The sequence below is a fragment of the Dicentrarchus labrax genome, unplaced genomic scaffold (genome assembly GCF_905237075.1).
Source record: "Dicentrarchus labrax unplaced genomic scaffold, dlabrax2021, whole genome shotgun sequence".
Lineage (NCBI taxonomy): Eukaryota > Metazoa > Chordata > Actinopteri > Moronidae > Dicentrarchus > Dicentrarchus labrax.
The window spans coordinates 9,127,977-9,151,953 of NW_026136719.1; the positions used below are offsets into that span (position 1 = coordinate 9,127,977).

A 23,977-nucleotide genomic window follows, 5' to 3' on the forward strand; every position below is an offset into this window, starting at 1 on the left:
GGTTTCGATTGTCAGCAGGTTTGTTGAGGATCTGTGGTGTCGGATTCCTAACAGATTCCTCGGACATGAGGGCACGATCGCTTGACCCCCCGAACCAGATGTCTTCCTTTCTGCCTCCACCCCCTTTTCACTGCGGGAACTATGCCACCTGTCAATCACTGAGGTTATCATAGTATCCAGGTGGTCCAGCCTTTGAAGTGGCAAACAGGTTCTTTGTCTGAACATACTGAACATAATGAATATTAATTGTAAACTAGAATAGACAAGAATATGTTATTTTCCTGCAAAACCAAACCTGTGTAATCCATGCTGGTTATATCCTGGTTGGATGTAGGTCATCTTAGTGAGTGTATTTGGGAGTGTGGTGCTCTGTGCTGTATGTTCACTAGATGTCAGTGTAGTTTCTAGGATGAGTTCAGTGGCACACAGTCAATTCAATTCAATTCAATTCAATTCAATTCAATTCAATTCAATTCCATATCCCAAGAAGGTTTTCTTTTACCCTGATTGAAATCCTACAATGATTAGAAACTTTTGAGCTTTTAAGTTTGGTGTGACACATTTTTTTTTAATCCAAATTGATAAAACGTTATTCGTTACGTTACGTATTCAGTCTTTCTTTTTCTTTTACTATTTTTTGGGCTTTTTATTGTCTTTTTATTTGATAGAAACAGCTGTAGAGTGACATGAAAGTGGGGTCAAGGGTTGAAATTCAGCCACTGCGGTCAGGACTTAGCCTGAGTACATGGGGCGCCCCGAGTATTTAGACTTTTTGAAATTAATACAATTAATAATGTAACACTATTTTTCTTTTTTGTCACATTTCAACTGATTCTTCGATTGTTGAAAGAAAAGTTTTTATTTTCCAGCATATTGTTACACACACTGGCTAAATAAAATAAATAATACATAAATAAACTGCTTTCTACTTACACAGGACTGTGGAACAGAACATCTTCAACCTCCTTTAACCAAAACTTTATTTCAAATTGTAGAGAAAATGCCAAAGTTTCTAAATAAATCATGCTAATGTGGTTGGAAATTTGTATACAAATTTGTCTACCAATGATGAAGTGCCAAATAGTTTTAGGTTTGAATATTCACATAACTTCAGTGAAGAGCTGGAACAACCTGATCCAGAGTAAAGTTTCAGTGTAGGTCAATTATTTAAAAAAATGTCTTAATAAGTGGAAATAAAAAGGGGAAACTGTATTTTAAGGAGTTATGAATTGTTCCAGCTGTTCCTATTTATATTTGCTGGGTTATAAATAATATTACCATTAAAAAACACGGCAGTATGATTTTGTATGTACTGTAGTGTGGAAACAGTGGAGGCTAACTCTGTTTACCATCATTCAACCAATCTGGGCTGCAGATGTCCTTTTAAACTCCGATTGCATCTGTCAGGGCAAAGAGATTGATCCTGCAAATTAGATCCATGAACTTAGTTTCAGAATGTCTTTTTCTCTCTTTTTCTTTGACTTTTTATTGTGAATATATTCTTTTGAAAATGGGAAAGTGTCCAACCTGAGGGTCAAATGTCAACAATTATCACAATCTTACTCAGATGTACTATTTAGTTTATTAGTAAAAGCACTGCATGTCATACACTGACAGTATGACAACCATCACATGGTTTCTCTGTGGGTTTAGAAAACATTATGGAGCCTTTTCAGAGCCCCTCAGATGACGTCAAACATGTATTTATGTTCATGTATTCTTTGACGAGTCAGGGTCGGTTTTTGTAGCTTCTGAACATTTGACTTTTTAGAAAATACACATTTTTAACCCATGAAAACAGTGACAAGTTATTACATCTAAACTGAAACATGTGGAAGAAAACCAATTCCGCTGGTTTACAGCCAACACTCCATATGTAATGTATTAAGCATTAAGTGCTTCTGCCAACAGCGTGTCCCAGTTTTATAATTTATCATGAGTTATAGAGGTTACTAAAATTTGCTGTGCTGTTTGAGTCAAGGCTTTTCATGGTGGTCCTGTATATAGAGCCAATACGACTGGCTGGAACATTGGATAGTAAAGTCTTGGCACCCATAATGACCGAAAAATTAATTAAAAGCCGCAAAACCCCTTTTTGTTTAGCTACATTTCATTGTCAGTTTAATTCATCGGGATTTCACAAACTACATTTCACCCACGTCTGCCAAATCAGTAAAATATCTTCAGACAAAGATGTGATAACATGAACCTCACTGTGTCATTTTTAAGTCTTTGGTGACTCCATTTGAAATGTACAAAAGAAAACACCCTAGGTATCCCCGTTCACACAGCAAGATTAGTTATGCCATCTAACCATCTCATTCACATTATAGTTAACACCCACAAGTAGTGTTATCTCTCCGGTCCGTTAACAGTTAAATGACTCATTCATTCAGTCAAGTGTCCTGTGGTCATAACATTAATTCCTTACATAAATACCTTCAAAAACAGCAACTGAGTACCTATCATCAAGCACAAAATAGATTTAAACTCTTAAACAGTTACATACATTTGAAATAATGTGAACATATTTTAAAAAGTGCATTGTCACGGCTACGTTTTTGGCTTCCTACTGAGGGCTATGGCAAGATCTCACCAGAAAACGTTTGGTTCAGTCCTCTTGGGGTCAGAATATGTCAGACCTCAAATATCTTTACTATCAGTCTTTTCAAGTAATTAATGTGTTGAATTATCTCTTACATTTCCGTCCCACAACACCTCCCTCCATCACTACTCCTAAACTTTATCAGTGCCTACACACATTTTAAGGTAAAGAGCTTTTTTAAACTGCAGAGTCATGAGGTTAATGATGAACTGTCTATGAGAGGGATAGGCCATGGTAGACAATCATAATCTACAGTAAAACCTACTTCAAAATCAGGAATAAATTGTCTGTTTGCATAGTCTGGAAGTGATCACTATGTAGGAACTCCACGGAGAGAAGGTCTGTAAGATGCCTGGACTCGGGTTGATGTTACTCCTTCATGTTTTGTGGCCTGTTGATCTTTCCTGGGGCTCTCGAGCTGGTCCTGGATCTGTGCAGGAGGGGGGGCATCGTCGACTCAAAAGCATGAGAAGAGTGAACAGCAGCCGAGCCGGTGGGTTACAGCAGAGAGCAGTGGTTACCTGGACGAGAAAGAAAGCAGCCAGGATTAAATTGAGGGTAAATTAATAGCATAAATCTCTGTACTGACCCTGAACTATACATATCATGAAATACAACGATATATCAATGCAATATAATTAACAAAACTCCTCTAATTCAATTCATTGACAGCTGTCTCACACTTTTGTATTTCTATTTTGTAAACTTAAACATTGTATGTCCTTTATTTGTAGTATATGAATGAGTTTTTTGTTCCAGTTAAAAATAAATCATCTGTTTCACATCTCATAAAGTACTGCTGATGTAGCTGATGCGGTGTTACCTCTCTCTCAGGGGCAGGTTTGGGTTACTTAGGAAGGACAGCTGCTGCTCCAGACTGCACACACGAAAGGCCAAGTAGCACGATGACAGGATGAGGAGAATAATACTGGCGAATGAGGAGGAGACACAGATGAGTTACAGGAGTACAAATTATTAATTATTACTACGTTTTACGAGCGTTATTATGATATTAGAGACTAGAATCCTCTGGTGATGTGGAAGAAGAGAGCTGTAATGCCTTTTAATGAACACTTGGAGGCGATGTTTAACTTTCTGTCAGCATTTGAAAGCAACACTGTCCTTGAACCAGTTTAAATCTGTTGTTAGGGGGTGTTTTTGCAAGTTTAACTATGTTACTGTTATGATATTACATGTACCAAGTAATTATTTAGGATTTCAGAGTTTGAATATGGTTTTTTGAACTCTCTCTTGTGGTAATCTACCATCTTTTTTATTCATTGCAGTCTGCACTTTATTACTACACAATGATAATATATAATATATTTGAGACCAAATAATGCATTTATTTACATCTTAATTTGCTTCTTCGTTAGAAAATATACATGCACGTTTGGCATTGGGTATTCTCTTTCAAGCATAAATGTATATATAGAGTTTTCATTGTTTCATGGATTATAATCTGTGATATGTCAGAGTCAAATTTGTTTCTTGTTGTCTCTTTTCCTCTACAGGTCTCTGTCAGACATAGGACGAACCCTCGGGAACAGATAAGGATTCATTGCTCTCTCAAGGACAGTTAAGCAGAGCGGCGTCATGCCCTCTGGGTGAAGGACAATCTCCATGGTCACTGTGCCACCTTGCTATGATCATGTGGAGCAAGGAGAGCATGACGTGCAATGACTCTTCAAAATAAAGTAAAAAAATTAAGTCTTAAAGGGAGACAACTTCTCTGAGCAAAAAGTGTTTTGACACAGCTCTGATCCTGTGTGTTCAGATGGCTGTTTGAATCGCCCACTATTTATATCTCCATGTTAATGCTCACAGTGTGTGTGTGTAGCTGTGAGTCAGCTGTTGAAGGAGTTGAAGGTGGTGAAGGTGGTGTTGTTGGTGTCTGTGTGTCCCTCTGTATACTCACAGCAGGGTAAAGAACTTGAGCAGCTGGTACTCCATCTGGCCCAGCTCTGCCACTGGCTCTGATAAAAGACCTCTGTCTGTTTGTAGAGCTCGCTCTGTAACACACACACACACACACACACACACACACACACACACACACACACACACACACACACACACACACACACACACACACACACACGCTATAACATAAAATCCTTAACAGTACTTGGCTTGACAGTACTGCATGTTTCACTTTTCATAGCTCTGGTCCACCTGTTTGTGTATCTGACTGCATTCAGCGCCCTCACACAGTTAATGGTGTGACAATATTCCCTTTGGAGCTTGGTAATGAATCAATATATTAAGTAAATCGTATCAATTATGCCCTCCAAAGGGTGCTAGCTTTTGTTTATACTACTATATTTTATGAAATGCCAGACGGTGCAATTAAGCTATATAAATTACCAATATTAAGACTGTGAACTGTCAGAGATGATCAGGACATTCACATTTCTGAATTTTATATTATTTTATATGTTTCTACGGCTCCTAAAACCTAAGAAAAACAATTCTAAGACAGTCAGAAAACCTCTTCTAATTGGATATATTTCAATATTTGTTTATTATATTATCTGTGTGTGCAGTGTGGAGGGGGGTACAACTACATTTATATTGTGCAATTCTGTGAACCTTATGTTGTTTTTACTGCTGCATTCATTCATTATTCATTAGAAATACTGTAAACATTGAAAACTATATTGTCTAATACAAAACCATGAGCTGACTATTATTATATCTCTATTATTATCGTATGCTAACTGGCTTCGTGTGCATGGTTTCTTATTGCACAGGTCCAATATGTGTGTCATGTAAAACAACTATAATACAGGTTGTATTACTCAGGTTATGCTATTTAGGTGGCACACTTATTTAATTACATTACTTCCCAGCTTTCCACTCCACATGTGAGCTGTGGTGATAATGTAAACAAAAGCTCACACTAATCAAATATCCAACATATAATGGAGAAAACATTAATGTAGGCTAGTGTTTAGAAATGATCTAAAGCCTGACAGCATATAGCCGTTAAACTGTCCTCAGACGACTTTGACAACAGACATTGTTTGTGATAATCTCTACTTAATCTGCATCCGCCCCAAAGCTTTTTAATACAAGCCCCCACATGATTTAATCTCCATTTGGAGCTTAATGTGTCGTTGCATAAGAGAGATGTTGCCATCCAAAAGCAACTGCTCTCTGTCTTTAGTTCTCTCTTTCTCACACACAAACTCCAAAGCAAATGAAACACTTTAACACAAACACACAAACGTATGCATCCGGGCAACTTAAGTCTCTATCCATGTCTCACAGTATAAATATGATTTGACGACAAACAAACATTCACACTGTTGTCCAATAATTTAAGTGACATTTTGAAGATTCTGTCCTCAGTTCACCTATTTTATCTAGGTCAGACTACAAACTGTTACTTATTACCAATAAAAGTCATCATGCACATCCTACTTCAACTTTTATTCCCCGACACACACTTAGACAACACAATGATGGCTCTCCTCATACTGAGGATTAATAAGCAATCTATAGGTCACAGAGCAGCTCCACTGCAGTGGAATACTTAACCTCAATCAACCAGAGAGGCAAACAATGTTGAGATTTTTAAGTTCAAACCGAAAGCCGTCTTATTTTCTGTTTCCTGTATTTGGATTGTGTGATTGGTATCTCGGTTTTGTTGCTCATTTCCAGTCTTAACTGTTAATAGGCAATAAAGAAGTTATTTGATGAATTTTCAGTTTTATGTTTTTTACATTGTTATCATCTTTGGTAATTGTCTTGTTTTTTTTAAACTGTGTTGAGACACTATTATTTCGTGCTCAAAATATGCAAAACAAAAATGCTCACAGGGACTTTCTGATCAGATGAAGAGAGAGCAGATTTCTCTTCTTTTTAATGAAGTCCTGCAGAACCCTGACATTGATTAAAACTAAAATATCAAGAAGTAACAACTGACAACTTCTTATCACACAATGTAGGATTTTTGTCATAATATCTGTATTTGTACTATTACGACACCACAGACTTTCAGTACACTACAAGCAAAAACGACTACTTTTGAGGCGCACTGATTTACTTCTACAGACAGTAGTAACCAGTGATTTATGTATATTAGACACTGATAAGGAAGCCACAACCTCCAGCCATTAAGTTCTAACAAGAAACTGAAAGTGTGTGGCCTTGAATAAAGGCCTTGGACTTCGTTATATATAGTGCCACTGCACTGTCATTGTATGGAGAGTTTTATCACCTTCCAGCAGCTGTTCTGATTTGAAAGGTGTGTCTGTGGGGCTCAGGCTGCTGGTAGAGTTCCCCAGGAGGTCAGGAAGGGAGGAGGACACAGACACAACTGAGGGTTTCCTTCTCCACTTTAACACTGATGGGAATTCGTCAACCACTGGGAACTCGTCTGGAGCCGGGAACTCGTCCTGCAACACAGAGGAAAGCGGAGAATGTATTTGAAAGACGATGGTCCAACTGCAACTAAAGGAGTCTTTTTATATATATATATATATCTTGATTTTGATTGCTTGTGATGTCTAAATGTAACCTAACACTACACACATTGCAAGCAGCTCAACCAAAAAGTAATATCCCCTTAATTTAGGCTGGAAAATGTGAAAGTATCCTTATTTTGTGAGAGGAAAAAGGCAAAAATTTGAAAAAGTCAGAAATAAATAAAACTTTCTCATTTAATCATCTTGTGACCCCTCGCTGAAACTGGGAACCATTGAGCTATATCAACACAACCACATGATCAGTGGTCATTCATATAGTTGGCCTTGATGGTCCACAGAACTGAGCCACATTGATTAACTTTGGTGATAAATCAGCACTTTCATCTATTATCCCATTCTAATACAGTAAGTCAGCCTCTATGAAAGGGTTTGAAGTAGAACGCTCCAGAAATACTAACTATTATTGATCTAGGAATGCTTTATGGATCAGTTATGAACATTCGCGTGAAGAACTTTTGAGCTTGTTTATACTTTCTATTTATAAATGTTGTTAATCCACAAATAAATGAAATTATAAAGGTTCATAAGTTGTAAATAATTTAATTTATTTTGGGCTGGGTAACTGCTCAAAGATCAAAAAAAACCTGGCAGCTCAAAAGTTGCTCTTGTTAATGGCCTATAAATCATAAATCATAAATCATTTATTATCCTAAATGATTTAATAACCATTAATAAAGCTATTAGTTATGACTTAGAAACTCTTTGTAAAGGGAGACTTATTAGTAAATGATACCCATATATTAATTCATCTGTTAAGCCCTATTTAAGCTACAAAGTGAGCTGTTCAGAAAGGTACACAAATATTTTAGATCGGTGGATTTATTTATGTATTTATGTCTTAATATGATACCAAACTGTAAATATAAATCATACATCTTAACATTTTGTGTGTTTGAGATGAGCACTATGAAACCCTCTATGGAATATGCTGGCAACATGAACAAACACCCTGTTCTCTGATGATCAAGGACACGCATGTTAATAGAATTTAATTATTCCTTAATGTAAAAGCTGTTCTGTCGCAGAGTGAGCTATAGCGCACACACACAAGGTGACTTCACAGAGCTCTTTGATAGCATCTTGCAGACTCGGGGATAATTCACTGCAAGGCTGCAGCTGCAACAGAATGATCTATTGATCCTGTCTGTGTAAGAAGGTAAGTCAGCCTTCAGGTCAGGGGTAGTTGTCAGCGAGAATTGTCAGTTGCCTTTAGGCCGACATGAAACATGACCAGGAAACATTAAAGTCATTTTAATGCCTGTGAATTACCAGATACTGAAGCTCCACCCACTTTGATCTTTACAATTTTAATGATTTTATGATGGTTTATTCTGTGAAAGACAAGCTGTCACTGACCAGCGATAAGGTCGGCTCCTCCATGAACTGCTTCAAGCTCAGACTCTTCCCATTGACCTGGAGAGGGAAGGAAAATCACCTGGTTAATAGACATTCAGACCACACAGAAAATAAACTGAGTGAATAGTATGTGTGGATCCTCTGACCTGTAGGTGTGTGCAGATCCTGCGGAGGACGTCATATACACTGTCTCTTGATAGCAGAGATACAAATACATACTGAGGAAATAAAAAGAGAGAAAACAGTGATTTAAAAAAGAATCATTGTGTCTGGAAACTATTCTGAATTTACCCACAAACATAAAATGTTTATAACATATAATCTGAGACCATTTAGTGATTCTCTTTAATGCATATACAGATATTAAAGAAGCTTCTATTGCACATGGATAAGCTATATACTTTTCATTTATCACTAAAATTAGGTTAGATGTGAGACGATATTAAACTTTGACGAGCCCTGTGGGGGGAAACTGAATAAAGAAGCAGACCAAGAAGATTTTCTATTTTGAAAATATCACAGACACATAACTGGACCTTTGGTCACTTTATCTGAAATATCAGCATTTGAGATCATCAGTGCCAGACTTGCATTATTATAACTCTCTGCTTGTGATGTTAGTATACAGTTGTGTTTGCAGCCATACAAAACATATAATAATACATTAACATTACTGCGGAAGAGTACAAATGGAGCGAACAGCACTTGAGGGATTCAAAAGCTTTAATCTGCGGCACAAAGAGGATATTTTTCTAATCACATTTTGTTCTAGTTTATTCTTTTATGAAAAACTATGAATGACAGCTTACTCAAATATCCCTGACCCGGATAAATATCACTGATTTCAACTTTTGAATTTATTTATGAGCATTTGAAACACTGTATTATTGTGTGTCTACTTTTTGTCCATGTCAGTTTATGAACAGTCCTGTTCTATCTCTGTTGACAGTCTGTTGGTGAATGGGAAGAAAAAGTATAAACAGAGCCTGAAATTGTCTGCTGTTACGCACACGAGCTGTGAACTTTTTACCTCATAAAGAAAATGTTTAGCAGTATAGTTGTACTGTATAGAGCCGTGTGTCTGCGCTTTAAGTAATGCGGTTATGTAATGCATATTACACAATCATGCAGACAAGATATTGGCCCTTGTGCAGTGTGAGACTGATCCATATGTCTCACATGGTTCGACAACGGTGGTAATACAGAAATATTCCAATTCTGACCAATGTAATAATAGTGTTTTGCACAACTGGAATGTAAATAAATATTTACACTGCTGTACTGGGCTTTGAGTACCTGAGTTAACAGCTTTCTCAGTAAACAGAGAAAGAGAGGGGAAGCATGTGACCACTGGAAAGTGAAGACAGGCACCACACTGTATTAAAACTGCTCAGACTTTCTGCACATATCTGAAAAATCTAAGTGTAATCTCATGCACATCTAGCAGACCTCAGTGCTCACAGTGTACAGAAATTCCCCTTGTTATTTTCGCATTTATCTGGCAATAAATCAGCCCAGTTTATTAATAATTAATGATTTTTGTTATGAATAAATGATGTCCGCTTGACATGGTCCAATAACATGTACTGTGGTGTATGTATATGAGATTATAGTGAAGTATATGAATGTCTGAGGAGCAGTAAAACATGTGATATTTCTGAACCTTGTGACAACTGCCATAGCTCTGAGTAGACGGCTCCTCTGGGTGTGTGCTGTAGCAACAGTTGCATGAATATATAAATATACATTATACAGATACATGTAGAGACAGAGTCCAGAATATTTATATAATGTTTCTAGTGGTAGTATATATATATATATATATTTCGTTGTATTAAGCAAAAAGATGACTTGACAACATTTCCTCAGACCAGATTAAAAATATAGCCACTACAAAACCTTTAAAACTAGTTAAAATATTTTTTTAGTTTCATATAGACAGAAAACCAAACTAAATGTGCCTGAAATGTGCACAGTTTGTCCTTTAATTTAGGTCAGTTTGGCAGCTGATTTGTTAAAACAGGGTTACACAGAAGGATCTCACTTCCTCTGCTTCTTTACACCAATAGTTTTAATATTTCAATGTGTTAAATATGTCCTTGTTAGTGTTTGACAAACTAAGTAAACATTATGGGTTTGAGCTAAAATGCTTCCATGCTACTTAAGATAAATGAAAACCAGTCTTATGTTTGAATAAATAAAAAAAGCTTCTACAGGGCTCGGAGGTTGTCGGACACAGTAGGTCAACCATGCTGACTCCTTAGCTGTATGGATGGTAATGTTGGTCTGTTGGTCCAGATTGAATCATCTATCTATCAACAACTACTGGACAGATTGTCATGAGATGGCTTGGCTCTCACAGGATCAATCCCCTGACTTTAGCTCTACTGCCACTATCAGGTTGACATTTTTAGTTTTAAGTGAGATGTCTTTAAAATAACTTTGGTGATACTGTGAATGTTAGTGTCACAGAGACACTAACATGGCTGCAAACTCTGGCTTAAATTACACATTTGTGCACTCAATATACAAATTTAATTCCCTTAGTTTAGTCATTAGTGCCCTCAAATGACCAATTCAAATGACTTAATTTGCTTTCTCGCTCCTGTCATGTAAAAGATGTCACCACTTTCTAATGTAAGCTTGTTGTTTTTAATGGGCTGTAGGGGCCAGAATAGAAGCTGAAAAGTACATTATGTCTTTGAAAATGCCACTCGATGACAGGCTGAGTCTGATGTGACAGAAAGATAAGGAGCCCTTCTGAACATTGCCATAATTGTGGAAAAACCCTTCACTCTCTCGCTCGACTAAGCTGGGACTCCACTCTGCTTCTATCTATAGCATGGTGTTGTTTTTTCCATCACACCTCTCCTGGAAGATACAGCCACGCTGTTCTAATCAGCATAAGTATTTTAATTCACAGCCACTGTGATGGAAGTGTTTACCCTCTGGCCGGTGTCTGTGGTGATAGCCAAGCCATTGGGAACAAGTCCCGCTGTTTTGTGCTTCTTCACCAGCCTCACAGAAACGACAGGAATAGCCACCTATGTGAGATGGAACAAGGCACAAAAATAACATCCATAAGGAGACACTCTTAAAAGGAAGATAATGAGACAAATATAGGTAAGATAAAAACTTATTTGAGTAAATGGTGGCAGAGCAGACACTGAAATACACTCAGGAAAAGCCCCTTGAGAAAATCCATAGCGGACATAAAACGTATCCTGTTTCAGTCAGAATGTGAGGAATGCAGCCTGAATAAGTAGCTTATTGTCACTCAGATGTCAGGAGAGGTTTGGTTTCAGTGAAATGGAGGAAAAGGAACAATGCACAACATCAAAGAGAAAATCACATAACTGGTTAAGGTTAAAGGTTCAGTAAGTCTACCTGTTCTTGGTACATAACTTTTGCAGACATATATACAGTATATATATATAGAGAGAGATTTTCTACGAGGGAGAATTAAGACTCACACTCAAACTCAGCCCGTTATCTTGACTGACTTTCCGTCAAATAATCTGTCAAGTTGTTCAATCAGCTAGTCAGACTGTCACTGGGAGTCACTCGGTTAAAGTTTGTCAGTCAGTTTGAGTTCATTAAGCTGTCTGTCAGTCATTTGTACCTTAATGTCCTTGCCGAAGAGGTTGGCATAGAAACACAGCCAGTTTCTGGAAATGTAGAGCCGGCCTTGTAGAAGGATATCTCTGAGAAGAGCACAGGAGTACACTGAGGACAGAAGAGACAAAAACACTTTTTTTTCTCGTCCTCAATCAACAATAGCAAAAATGGATAAAGAAAAACATTCTTCAAAAGAAAAACATTCTCCGACTGCAAAACTGAAAAAAACAAGTTTCACATCATTGGTTTCCTTTGAATAAGGTTGCACATAGCCTGAACGTTTATGGAAAACGAGGTTGAACTGTGCAAACAGGGGGTTGATACTGCGCAGGAGAAGTTGGTCATCCTGAAATCTGAGCTGTGCGGTGCCAAGACGGCCACTTCTAATGACTAAAAAGAAGAAAAGGAATAGACTATACAAGAAGAAACTATACAGTAGCATTACTAGCATTTGATATGTAGGGCTTTTGATATACAAGTAGAGATACTATTGTTGAATATGCAGTACCAGCAAATTAAAGCTGCTCATAACTTCTGGGATTTTGAACAGCTACTGAAAATAATAAGATAGTTTTCATTATTTCCACCTCAATTTTACTATAATCTGGGTCTATTAAACAGAATTTAGATCATCATATGACACTGAAAGACACTGTAACATGACATCTCCTCCTTTCCTTAATGTTACTAAAAACTCCTGTATACTAGAAATCTTCTTCTTTTATGTAGCTTCCATTATATCCACAACTAATGACACATATTGATTATTTTGCTGACTATAAGTAACTAATTTAGCCTTTATAATATAAAAAAAAAAGGTTAATATGCACAAATTGTTTTAATTTATAGTGACATAAAAACAGAAAAGCAGTAAATCCCCACAACTGAAAAGCTGGAAAATTAAAACTTTTGAATTTTTGATTGATTTTGCTTGATAAATGACATGATGACTTATTTCTGTCGATTCATTAAGTGATTAATCGACTAATCATTTCAGCTCTAGATCACAGTTATAGCTAATATCTGAAATGTAATAAAAGGCTAATATCAGTCTAATTTTACTGTTTAACAGCAGCTCACAAGAAGAGTTACTTCTTCCACCTAACCCCCAGGCAAATTATAGTGAAACTGAAGCATGACATGTCCAAGAATACTAAGAAATTGATAAATAAAAGAGATGTTGCAGTAGAAAACAGTCCAAAAAAAAAGTTTCCCAAATGGTAAAGAAGGACAGTACCTTTCATGAGGATCTCATCCTTGGGCACGCACTGGAACAGTTTGTGGTACTGCGAGTTGTACTTGCTGACAGTCTGTGCAGAGGGACAGGGCAGAGTCATGAGCAGCTCCTTGGCGGACCGGCCTGCCTGCACTGTACCAGCACCACCGGCACCACCGGCCACTCCACCACCTCCGGCTCCGCTCGCCGCAGACACCACCCTCTCCCTCAAAGGACGCGAGCTCTGCACCAGGCTCAGCACGTTGGCACCGTACACACAAACACACTCGCGCACATCCAAGGCCTGGAGCAAGCTGCTGCAAGACACACACTGTTCCCCTGTCGCCAGTCAGTACGCTGGGGCTGAGACGGAGGGCTGCCTCCGTGCCACTACTTCTAATCTACATGCACAAACACACACCTGGCTCTGATGTGTACACCACGGACACATAGGCTACTACTAGAGTCACAAACAAGCAAAAGCCTCAGTTTACAGCCACTGAGCTCTGTCTCAGAAACTACAAGGCTCTCTTTCTCTGTCTCAAATACACCTCCAGTGACTCTACACTTTGCAGCACCCAGCTGACACCCTCCCTTCTCCTTCTCCCTCCTTCACACACATACACACACTCTGCCCTTCATCATTCTGAGCTGTAAAAAAAAACAACAACACCCATTCTCGCACACACTTACACACACAGGTACTCCCTCTCACTACTCTTACACTTTCTCTGCCTTTGCCTTCCCTCTCCCCCTCTATCTGTCAGTTTCTGCTCCTCTCTGTAGTGTCAGACTAAAAAATCCACACTTTTCAGAGCAAATCATACATTCTTTCTCTCTCCGTGAACACACAAGAGGTCTCATTCATTCCCGGCTCTCCTCCCTCACAGCTCAAACTCACCTCCAGCTCTCAATATCTCTGCAACCAGACTATCATTGCCCTTTCTTCTCCTATCCTATCCTGTATCTCGTCTATCTTCCACTCGTATCGGCTCAGTTTGCTTTGTCTGCCGCTCCTGTTTTTGTCTTTCTATTAATAGCTCAAGCTGGAGCAGCTCCTGTCCTCAGGAATATGGCGCTTACAGTATGTTACAGTAATGCAGAGGGCTCAATCACCACTGGGGGGAAAGCCCAGTGTTAGCGAGGACTGTTAATAAATGTTTAATTTAAATCCTTCGCTGGCTGGATTTATAGGTATGTGGCTCAAAAAAGGCTGAAAAACACTGGGTGGGACTATTTTAACAAGTACTATACTAACAAGTATATTTCCAAAGTACACAATTATGACAGTTTAACCACATTATATGAGGATAAGGTGTTTTATTGGTTTAAAAGGAGGATAAGAAGAAATTAACATTACCCTCAAAAGACAAAGGAAGCTAGGATGTATGTAAATCAGTTAGATTGTTTTATTATTTTCAGTTTTCAGTGTTTCATCATGCAAAATCTCTTCTATATGTCTTTAAAGATAATAAAAATAATAGTAATTAATGATTATATAGCACTGCTGAACTTATAAATTAACATATTATCATTTGTTGTAGTATCGAGCTGGAGAAATATCACAAAAATGTGATAATTTTGCATAAATTTATATTGGCAGCATGTTAGTTTTTCTGGCTTGTTAGCATGTCGTCATAGATGATTCCCAAAATATAAATAAATAAAATATGCATCAGATTGCAATCAGACTCTGCATCCTATTGTCATGACACAGATCTGTTTGAAATATATTTAAATACTGAAGTTTTAAAAGGGAGAGAACAATCTCCTCAGAGGAAAAGCTGGGCCAATTTTACCAAAGATGAAACATTATGGTAAAAAAAATGTGTAAAACTGGTTGGACTTGCTATAGTCACAGACACAGAAACAATTAGGATCAAAAGAAACTCACTGAGCCACGGTAACATTTCTTCACATCTTCATAGGACAGGTCTTCAATCAGCTGAAACCTGTGATGAAAGGAAAACAAATCCAATTAAAACAACACTTCTTTATACGTATGTTTACCTCTTAAACGCTCCTGCAAGCAAAATATAGCATCTGCAAGTCCTCTCAATGTAATACTGTGGACCAATATATATTCTAACAAGCACATCTGAAGGCAGATTAATGCCTTCATCCGGGCCAGCACGCTAAATGGTGGTTAGCTTGTGTGCATGTATGCAAAATGAGTGCATCCTGACTGTGTGTGTGTGTGTGTGTGTGTACATTGCATGAAAATCCCAGCTGGGTCAAAGCTTCCACACGACGAGTTAATCATCAGTGTGTGCATAACTGCAGCGAGACGAGGGCTGTCGCAAAGTAACATAATCAAAAGATAAATATTGAGTTGTTCAAACACAAATAGTGACCGTGCCAGGAGATTATCCATGTTGTTCTTTTTATAGTCAGAATACATCAACACACACAAACACACACACACACACACACACACACACACACACACACACACACACACACACACACACACACACACACAGACACATCCATCACTGGCATCAAGTTCGCCTCAGGAGGAATCGTCAGAGTGGTGCAGCAGATGTCACAGCATGATACTCGTATCTACTGCTAATGCAGACAGAACCACTCAGCAGATAAAATACAGTATAATCAGCCCCTTTAAGGAAAATGTCATTGAAATGAACTGCTGTTCCAGTTTAGATGCTTTAAAGAAGATGTCATGTATGCAACAATAAAAGGGCCTGATGGTTTTGAGGGATTATTTTCTGACACACTTCCCCCTTTTCTTCCGGTATCTTTATCTGAATGCAGCTGTTAGGTGATTGACAGCGACGCGACGCAGTGCTGATATGAAAAACACTCCCGCTCAAGGAGATACTGAAAAAAAAATAAAAAACAGAAGCTCTGGCAAAACTAAATTGCCGCTTCATGTTTACTGTGATGGATTATCTCACTCCGTGGAAGACATTTTTCATACTGTGCAACCAGTGAAAGGCATCAAATGAAGAGGGGGGATGTCAGCCTTGATATCTTCAACCCTACAGAGTGTATCAGGAACAATGTGAAGGAGATAGGAAGCCAAACACACATTATTGTAACAGTATTCATACTTTAATTTAGTTTAGTAAAACATATCAGTACCCCTTCCACCACTGCGTATAGTACAAGTTAACCTGGCTTTACTCCGCAATACAAGAACAAAGATGTTTCTTCATTTCCACATAAATCAACTGATGAAGATGTTTCCTTTCTGCCAGCTTTAGCATGACCTTTTCCTTTCTCTCTCTCTCTCTCTCTCTCTCTCTCTCTCTCTCTCTCTCTCTCTCCTTTGAAGAAATCAGACAGCTGCTTTTGTTAACTTTTATCTGAAATCAAGGACCCGTTGTTTTTACAATTACTAAGAATTTATTTTTAAATTTAAACTGTTAAATGGAAAATCTGCCTGTTGTCAGAAAAGAGCTCAACTGAGGTCGCTAAGCAACAGTAACTAAGGGTTTAACATACGGTCGAACCTCGTTGGAAAAGAAAAGGTCTAAATACACACAGTATGCTTATAGCTCAGCATTCGGTTCAGTTCTGTGAACAAATGTAAGTAAAGTAAATAAAATGTCTAATAGAACAATAGCCGAGCATCAGGGACGATAACTTCCAATAAAAGCAGGGTCCCTAATAGACGCAGGTCTCTTTTAAAAGCCTGGTGTGGCTACACGTTTTGACAAATAAACGCAGGTCTCCAATAGAGGCCTGGTCTGAATTTTATAGAAGTTATCTCGATGTATAAAACCTCTTAAAACCCACCAGGTCGCCCGCTTGAGCGAGTTTTAATATGTCAATATGTACATAATGAACATCATTAGATCAGTTAGAGATTCTCCACAATTCAATCGTATAAAATATTTTACGAAAACGATCAACAACAAAGTTTAACGTTAATTCATTCTGACTTACCGGTAATACGGTAAACAAGAGAGACGGAAAAAAACCTCATAATCATCATGTTAGTTGTCAAATTTGCTGAACAAAACTCAACAGAAGCAGCAGTCAGAGTTTAGTTTAGTTTAGTTTAGTTTTGTGCTAAAGGAATTAAACGCCTGTCCCAAATAGAGGCCTGTCCCAAATAAAGGCAGGGGGAGTTCAGTGGTTTAAGCAAATAAACACCCGGGCTATTATTAGAAGTTTTACGGTATATAAATAATAATATTAATCTGTATGATTGTTAAAAATTATTAAAACAATACATAATACAGACAGATAATTATATAAAAAGTTCCCTAAACTGGAAATAATCTTCTGAAAAATTAATCCAAATCTCCTTTAACTCACTTTTTTTTAAATAAGAAAATATGTCACTTAACGTTAGACATGGGTCATCAGCTGACTAGCTGTATGCACAGGTCTGTAAAAACTTGAATGCAAATGCAGAGTAAGGAAAACATAAAAAAAAATGTTCATCCTCTCTAGTTATTTTGAAAATATTACTAAATGCAAATGCTTTTCTCAACATGGCTGCCCTATGATTCATCATAATGTAACAGCACCACATTTGTATTCTCCTTGAACAGTGTCCTCTTCTAGTTTACAGCAAGGTGCCAGTATGTTAAAATACCCCTCGCTGTTACCTCTATAGCATCAGGACTGTGTGTGTCCCTGCTCTGATCACAGACTCTCCTCTGGGTAAGAAGATAGTGTGACCTTTGTCCTCCACACAACTCTCCCTGACTCTTCTCCTCTCTCCATGTCACTCTCCCTGTCATGGTGGAAGACAGTGGAGGAGAAACTCTGACCGCCGGGGCGTCTGTCATGATGACACCAAGATAATTATGTCAGGGGGAAATGCTGATGTCCATGTCTGAGCGCACAGCAAAACGACCAATGTAAGCTTAAATCTGAGAATGTAAAAACTAACACATAAAGTATTTTACTAAACATGTTGTCAAGAGTGGAAAATCAACTTAGTCTTCATTAGAAATTATATTATTTTGGAGTGGAAACTCATCATCTATACAATACAATATAAACCATATGAGGGAATAATAAACAAATCTATTATATTTTCATATTTTTACTTTTTATTATTAACTTATTATCAATTAATATCCCTTTATTTGTTTTGTTTACTGTCTTTTCACATGCAACAGAACTAGTGAAAGATGGCCTACAGTAATATCAGATAAGAGCATTATGTACAAACGTGTGTGTTACAGCGTAGCGGGTTTCTAAGTTAACCTCTAAATAAAAAGAGGAAGAACAGTGAGTAAAAAGCAGTAAGATGAGGGTGTCTGCAGCAGTTGTGAGACAGAATACGAGATATATTAAGAGATGCTAACAAAATCATGCTGGAAAAAGACCGAAGCGGTGAGCAGCGTGTGGAGAGGACGGGATAATTAGCTGCTATGCTGTCGTCTCCATGACAACTGAGCAAACTCCAATCCACTGATGAAGACGGTGGGATACGGTGGAAAGCTCCTGGAAAAAATAGCATGTGCAGAGGTGGCTGGTCGCCCCCAGGTTTGGTGTCAAATGCTGTCAGATTCATCACATTAATTTAGATGAATTCTAACATGTTAAAAAAAAAATTATTTAAAGGTGCAGTGTGTGGATCTATTGGCAGAAATAGAATATAATATTGATAGGTACGTTTTCATTAGTGTATAATCACCTGAATATAGGTGTTGTTGTGTTTTCGTTACCTTAGAATGAGCTGTTTTTATCTACAGACGCCACAGGTCACCCTCCTTGGAGGCTGCCATGTCTCTACAGTAGCCCAGAATAGACAAACCTTAGAAAGGAAAGGGTGAAGCCAGGGAGTCGCTAAATCCTACACACTGGTGGTTTAAAGTCTCCACGCCACCCCATGAATATCCCTCTATGATCCGCCCCTGAGCATGTGGGCCTTGAGCTGGGATTGTTTTGTAAAAAAAACAAAAAAAAAACACCTTTTCCAAGGTCAAGAGTGAACTTTTAAGCTCAACACAGAGCTGGTTTACATAATAACAGCAGCGGACATTATCCCCTTCGCAACGGAGAAATTCTTCCCCGGCTGATGTATTGGACTGTTATATCTTGTACAGGCGTTGCTGTTATTGTGTCCACCGCACTACGTGTGCACAGCACTGCTCTAAACTGGAGGCTTCATTGTGCCTGGGTGTAATATGAGTCTATATGTCTTCGAGCATTAGGTCATTAATCTTTGTCTGTATTGTTATTCCACCAACTTCCTTCATTTAGAGAATCAGGGTGATCAGATCACATTATTATTATTAATACCAGGTGTAAACAGGGCCAAAGTGAGATGCACAAGGCTGGAAAATCAGGGTTAAAGAGTCAGAGAGGAGGAGAGGAGGTTGACAGATGCTATGGCCGCCTGCTGTGTGTGTGTGTGTGTGTGTGTGTGTGTGTGTGTGTGTGTGTGTGTGTGTGTGTGTGTGTGTGTGTGTGTGTGTGTGTGTGTGTGATGTGTGTGCTTGTGTAAGAGCAGGATGAGGCTGTTGTTTACAGCGGAGCAGTACAGCTGTGGCAGCGCACCCAGCTCTCCTGCTGGATCTGCTGGACGCCTTACAGCCTCACTTAAAGTGATACATCCCTCCCTTTACATCACATATTTATCTTCAAAGACAGCACTAAGTAAAACCCAAAACCCAAACCTGCACCCGTCCAAAGTCTCCAAAACTTGAAAAATAATCTCTTTTCTGCTGTAACAATTGAATTTCTCTATTGTTACTTATTTTACATCATATTATGGGTTATGTTCTTACTCCTATGCATTAAATAAGTAAAATAGTGTCTAAAATATGTAAGAAATATACACTTTTAAAGGTCAGAATTCCCAAAAATGTGTTATATTTAATAATTGATCCACAACCAAACTAAATTACAGCAGAAATCAGGTCATTGATACCCTCTGTTTAACCTTTCCAACATTTAATTATGCAATGTAAAAAAAAATGTTCTAGTCCTAGATGTGCAAATTCATCACTTTCCTCATTAAACTCACCCGCCTAGAAAAGACAACCCATTATCTTGTGACCATGTTATGAACAATAGTGCATGTGTGCCGCTCTGCCTGCTGGTTGCTGCCTATAAATAGGACCCACAGTGGCTCTCGCACTCCCAGGTGGAGAGAAGAGAGTGATTATTAAAAACACAGGCAGCTCTGTGGGGACCAACCGGGGCTCTCTAGTCCTCGCTCTCGCTCTCCATCTGTCTCTCTCTTTTACACGAGATCCAGGTCTTAATCAATACTGCTGGTACATCAAGGTGAGTGTAAGAAGAAAACCCGCTACAGGCAATTCCCATCAAGATGTTAAGAGAGCTATGAAGGCGGTGCGTCAAGGTAAAGCTTTTTTTTTTTTTTTTTTTTACAAAAGGGTATAAAACAAGGTCATGCTTGGATGTCGCATGGGGGGGAAATGATGGACAGTTGTGGAAAATACAACAACTTTCAATAAAAATGTGTCTTTAGGTTTATTTTGGACATGATTCAGAGGGTTTGAATTGAAGCACTGAATTTTCCAGCTAAAGTAAAAACATAAAAAAAGGTAAGCTTGTAGAATTTCACACAGCAGCAACATAAGTTGGTTTTCCAGGTACCAGGAGGCTCAGTGGACTGGGGATCACACTGTGTACACGGTAGTGAAACTGCACATGAGGTATAATAACTCAAAAACCCTCACAGAGCAAGAACAGCTGTCTATGATCTTTACATTTCAGAAGCTGTGGTTTGGAAATGAAACTAAAACCTGTGTATCAGCTTAAACCCCTGTGAGCAAAGTAAAATGTTAACTGCTGTGAATGTGTGTGTGTGTGTGTGTGTGTGTGTGTGGTGTGTGTGTGTGTGTGTGCACGCGCATGCGTCCTCGTCACTGTATCTCAGTGCCCTTGGCTGTGAGGCTGAAAAGTGAAACTAATTACAACCTCAAAGAATCCTAAATTGAATCTTAAATTAGAAAGCGAACACCTCCCATCGGTGGCCAGTGTAGAAGAGGACTCCCAGTCAATAATTTAGCTGGAGGAGAATAAATTGGGAGCGAGAGTTGATAGAGTCGCTATGAGACTTCAAAGTGTCCATGAGGAATGAGTTCAAAATCAAAAGTCCTTCTTTTATCACCCACATGGTCAGTTGATATTTTGATTGTACTGCCAACAGACACACTGCAGTGAGTGAGCACCTGTAGCTTCATATCAGCCTTGTTTAAGACCACAAAAGGTTACCAGAGCTGTATTTTGTTCTTGCATATGAGGAAATCATTTACGCTTTTAAAGCATTATCCGAGAACTTTAGGGTCAAATATTAGGACACTGTGTTCGTGAAAGTTCAGTAGCAACTTCCATGTGATCATTTACTTACTGGTGATACCTTAAACCATGAGTGCAAACAAATTATGAAACCTTGTACTGCTTTGGGCCAACAATGTAATTCCTACTATATGTATACTATAACCCAAGTGTGGCTGCAGGACATTTGCATTACATTGCATGACCTGTGTAAAGGGAGCTGGCAGATATATGGCTGTGTTCATTTCTACTGTTTAGAAGATAGAACAAGAAAAGGCCACATTTTTAAGGAAACTGTGTTTTTACTTATTTCACATAAAATCACTGGGAAAAACTTAAATATGCAACAATTTCTTTTCCTTTTCAACTTTAGAAAGACGACAAATATCCTGCAAACACTAAACTGGAATAATGAACAGCAATGCTCTAAAATCAGTGCTGTAGTACTCGATGTATTTGCACTCTGACTCGTCTCAGACTTGCTCTTTGGTCTCACCAAAATATATACTAGTTTTTTCTTGACCGAGTCCAGCAATGTATTTTTTTCCTCCTTCAGAAAAACCCAAACATTGATGAAGTGCGCTTGTTCAGAAAACCGTTATTAGTTTAATTCAGAATCCATCTAGAACTGGCATTGACATTGGCTGCCTGGTAACCGTGGTGGACTCTCTCTCTCTTATTTGGACTAGATCTCGGACTTGGACTCAAACCTGTTCCAACTCGGTCTTGACTCAACTAGTCCTGGTCTTGGACTCAACAAAGGTGGTCTTGATTACAGCACTGCCATGAATACTCTGTTAGACGGATTAATTAATACAAAAAAAGTATTGTGTTTGTGAGATGCGAACTATAAACCCACAATGTGACAGGGATCACTTGTCTGAATTTTATTTTGTACCCTTTTATCCTCTTTTAGCTAATAGTTTGGGTTTTATAGCACATTTGTATTTACGCTCCAGTGCTCGCCCCTCTTATTTACATCTATAGCCCGCCACTTCTAGTCCACTCAATCTGATAAACCAGCTGTAAACTACCTGTCTGGCACAAAATGGCAGACAGACACAGTTGGCAACGAGCTGGTAAACAGTCTAGCAGCTCAAGAGCTAGATGCTAAATATAAGTTGTTGGTGACCAAAATAGAGCTGCAAAGAGAGTGATAGACAATCACTTGGCCAGAGACATAATTCACAATTAGCGTCGCTTTGTGTGTCCCAGATGTGTAACTAGTCATCAATCATAACGACTTTATAAGCCAGTGAAATGTGGTGGTTGTGACAGTTTATTTTGATGTTGATAGTGACCATAAATCAATGGAGGCAGCTTTGAATACTTATGTAAACAAATATTTACCTGCACAAACAGAGGAGTGTCGAGGTGAGGCACTGGGAGGGGATAAAAGATGCACACATTGCTTACGGAGTGCTGAGTGACGGACATGTGCATAAAGTCCCTCCCATTCACGGAGTCTAATAACACACACCATGCTTCAGTGCTAAATCCCATCCCAGAACAGATTCCCCAGGATTACACTGCTCCTGCCTCGAATCCTTCTTATATAACACACACACACACACACACACACACACACACACACACACACACACACAACACACACACACAGGCTGCAGACACACATATAGTATGCATATGAATACTTTAACAAAAAAATATTATCATTTAAAAGTTTAACTACAGCCATTAAAACTTTCCAAGCACATATGTTCTCTCCAGGCCTTTGGGTCGTCCTTTGGAAAACTTTGTTAGCGGCCTCTTTGTGTGCATGTTTGACCATTGTTTGACATCAAATACAGCTGAAATAAAAGCATTAAAAAAAATAAGTGCTGAGAAAATAAATCTCCCAGGGCTGTAACCCATGACCATGCACAGGATACAGATGGTGTGTGTGGGGGGGAAGGAGCATGGAAAGACAGCAAGTGCTGCAGAGAACAGTGTGTGTTTGAGTGTGCGAGATTTGCCTGAAGTGGCCGTGCGTGTCATCGTCCTTGGAGGGTTCCAGGTCCTGTGTTGAGAGCAGGCCTGTTTCTTCACTGTGCTCCTGCTGCTCAGTCATGCTCCTGGCCCTAAACACACAAACACACAGCTCTATGTTAACAGCAGGCACCTCACCGCTGGACGTTCATGCACATGCAAACGATGTTTGTTTTTGTGTTCAGGTTTGGCCTCAAAGAGAGCTCTTTCTCTAAAAGTTTATGGGGGCAAACAAGTGGACTCTGTCTTCAGAATCAACACAGTGGTGATGCAACATTCAAAGTCTGATTCTGCTGGTGTACACTACATTAAAAATCTCTACTCAGCAAAAACAAAAAAGCTGTGTTCCTTGTGCTTGTGTAATGCGGTCGGTGTCTGCTCTCACCCAGATGTCTACAAAGAAATAGAGCACCTCAGAGGTTGTGCAGATGGCTGACCTGGTGTGCTGCTGTGAGCTGACTC

The 23,977-nt window shown here is 38.7% G+C and overlaps 1 protein-coding gene across 7 annotated transcripts in view; it reads right to left on the minus strand.

Annotated features, from left to right (window-relative positions):
* Positions 1–1,563: 1,563 nt before the first annotated feature.
* gramd2aa (GRAM domain containing 2Aa) overlaps positions 1,564–23,977 on the minus strand; it is a 30,840-nt gene continuing 8,426 nt past the window's right edge. For 4 of the 7 annotated variants that reach the window (XM_051378382.1, XM_051378384.1, XM_051378383.1 and 1 more), the window contains 11 exons: positions 23,503–23,607; positions 15,183–15,240; positions 13,310–13,619; positions 12,077–12,180; positions 11,400–11,498; positions 8,601–8,672; positions 8,455–8,511; positions 6,831–7,008; positions 4,524–4,617; positions 3,429–3,533; positions 1,564–3,126 (listed from right to left, as the gene is read on the minus strand). In XM_051378382.1, coding sequence (XP_051234342.1) covers positions 3,123–3,126; positions 3,429–3,533; positions 4,524–4,617; positions 6,831–7,008; positions 8,455–8,511; positions 8,601–8,672; positions 11,400–11,498; positions 12,077–12,180; positions 13,310–13,619; positions 15,183–15,240; positions 23,503–23,607 — 1,186 coding nt within the window. In that variant the 3' untranslated portion in view covers positions 1,564–3,122. Of the gene's footprint in view, positions 3,127–3,424; positions 3,534–4,523; positions 4,618–6,830; positions 7,009–8,454; positions 8,512–8,600; positions 8,673–11,399; positions 11,499–12,076; positions 12,181–13,309; positions 13,620–15,182; positions 15,241–23,502; positions 23,608–23,977 lie in introns of those variants that run through there. The other 3 variants (XM_051378386.1, XM_051378388.1, XM_051378387.1) reach the window with 2 other exon arrangements.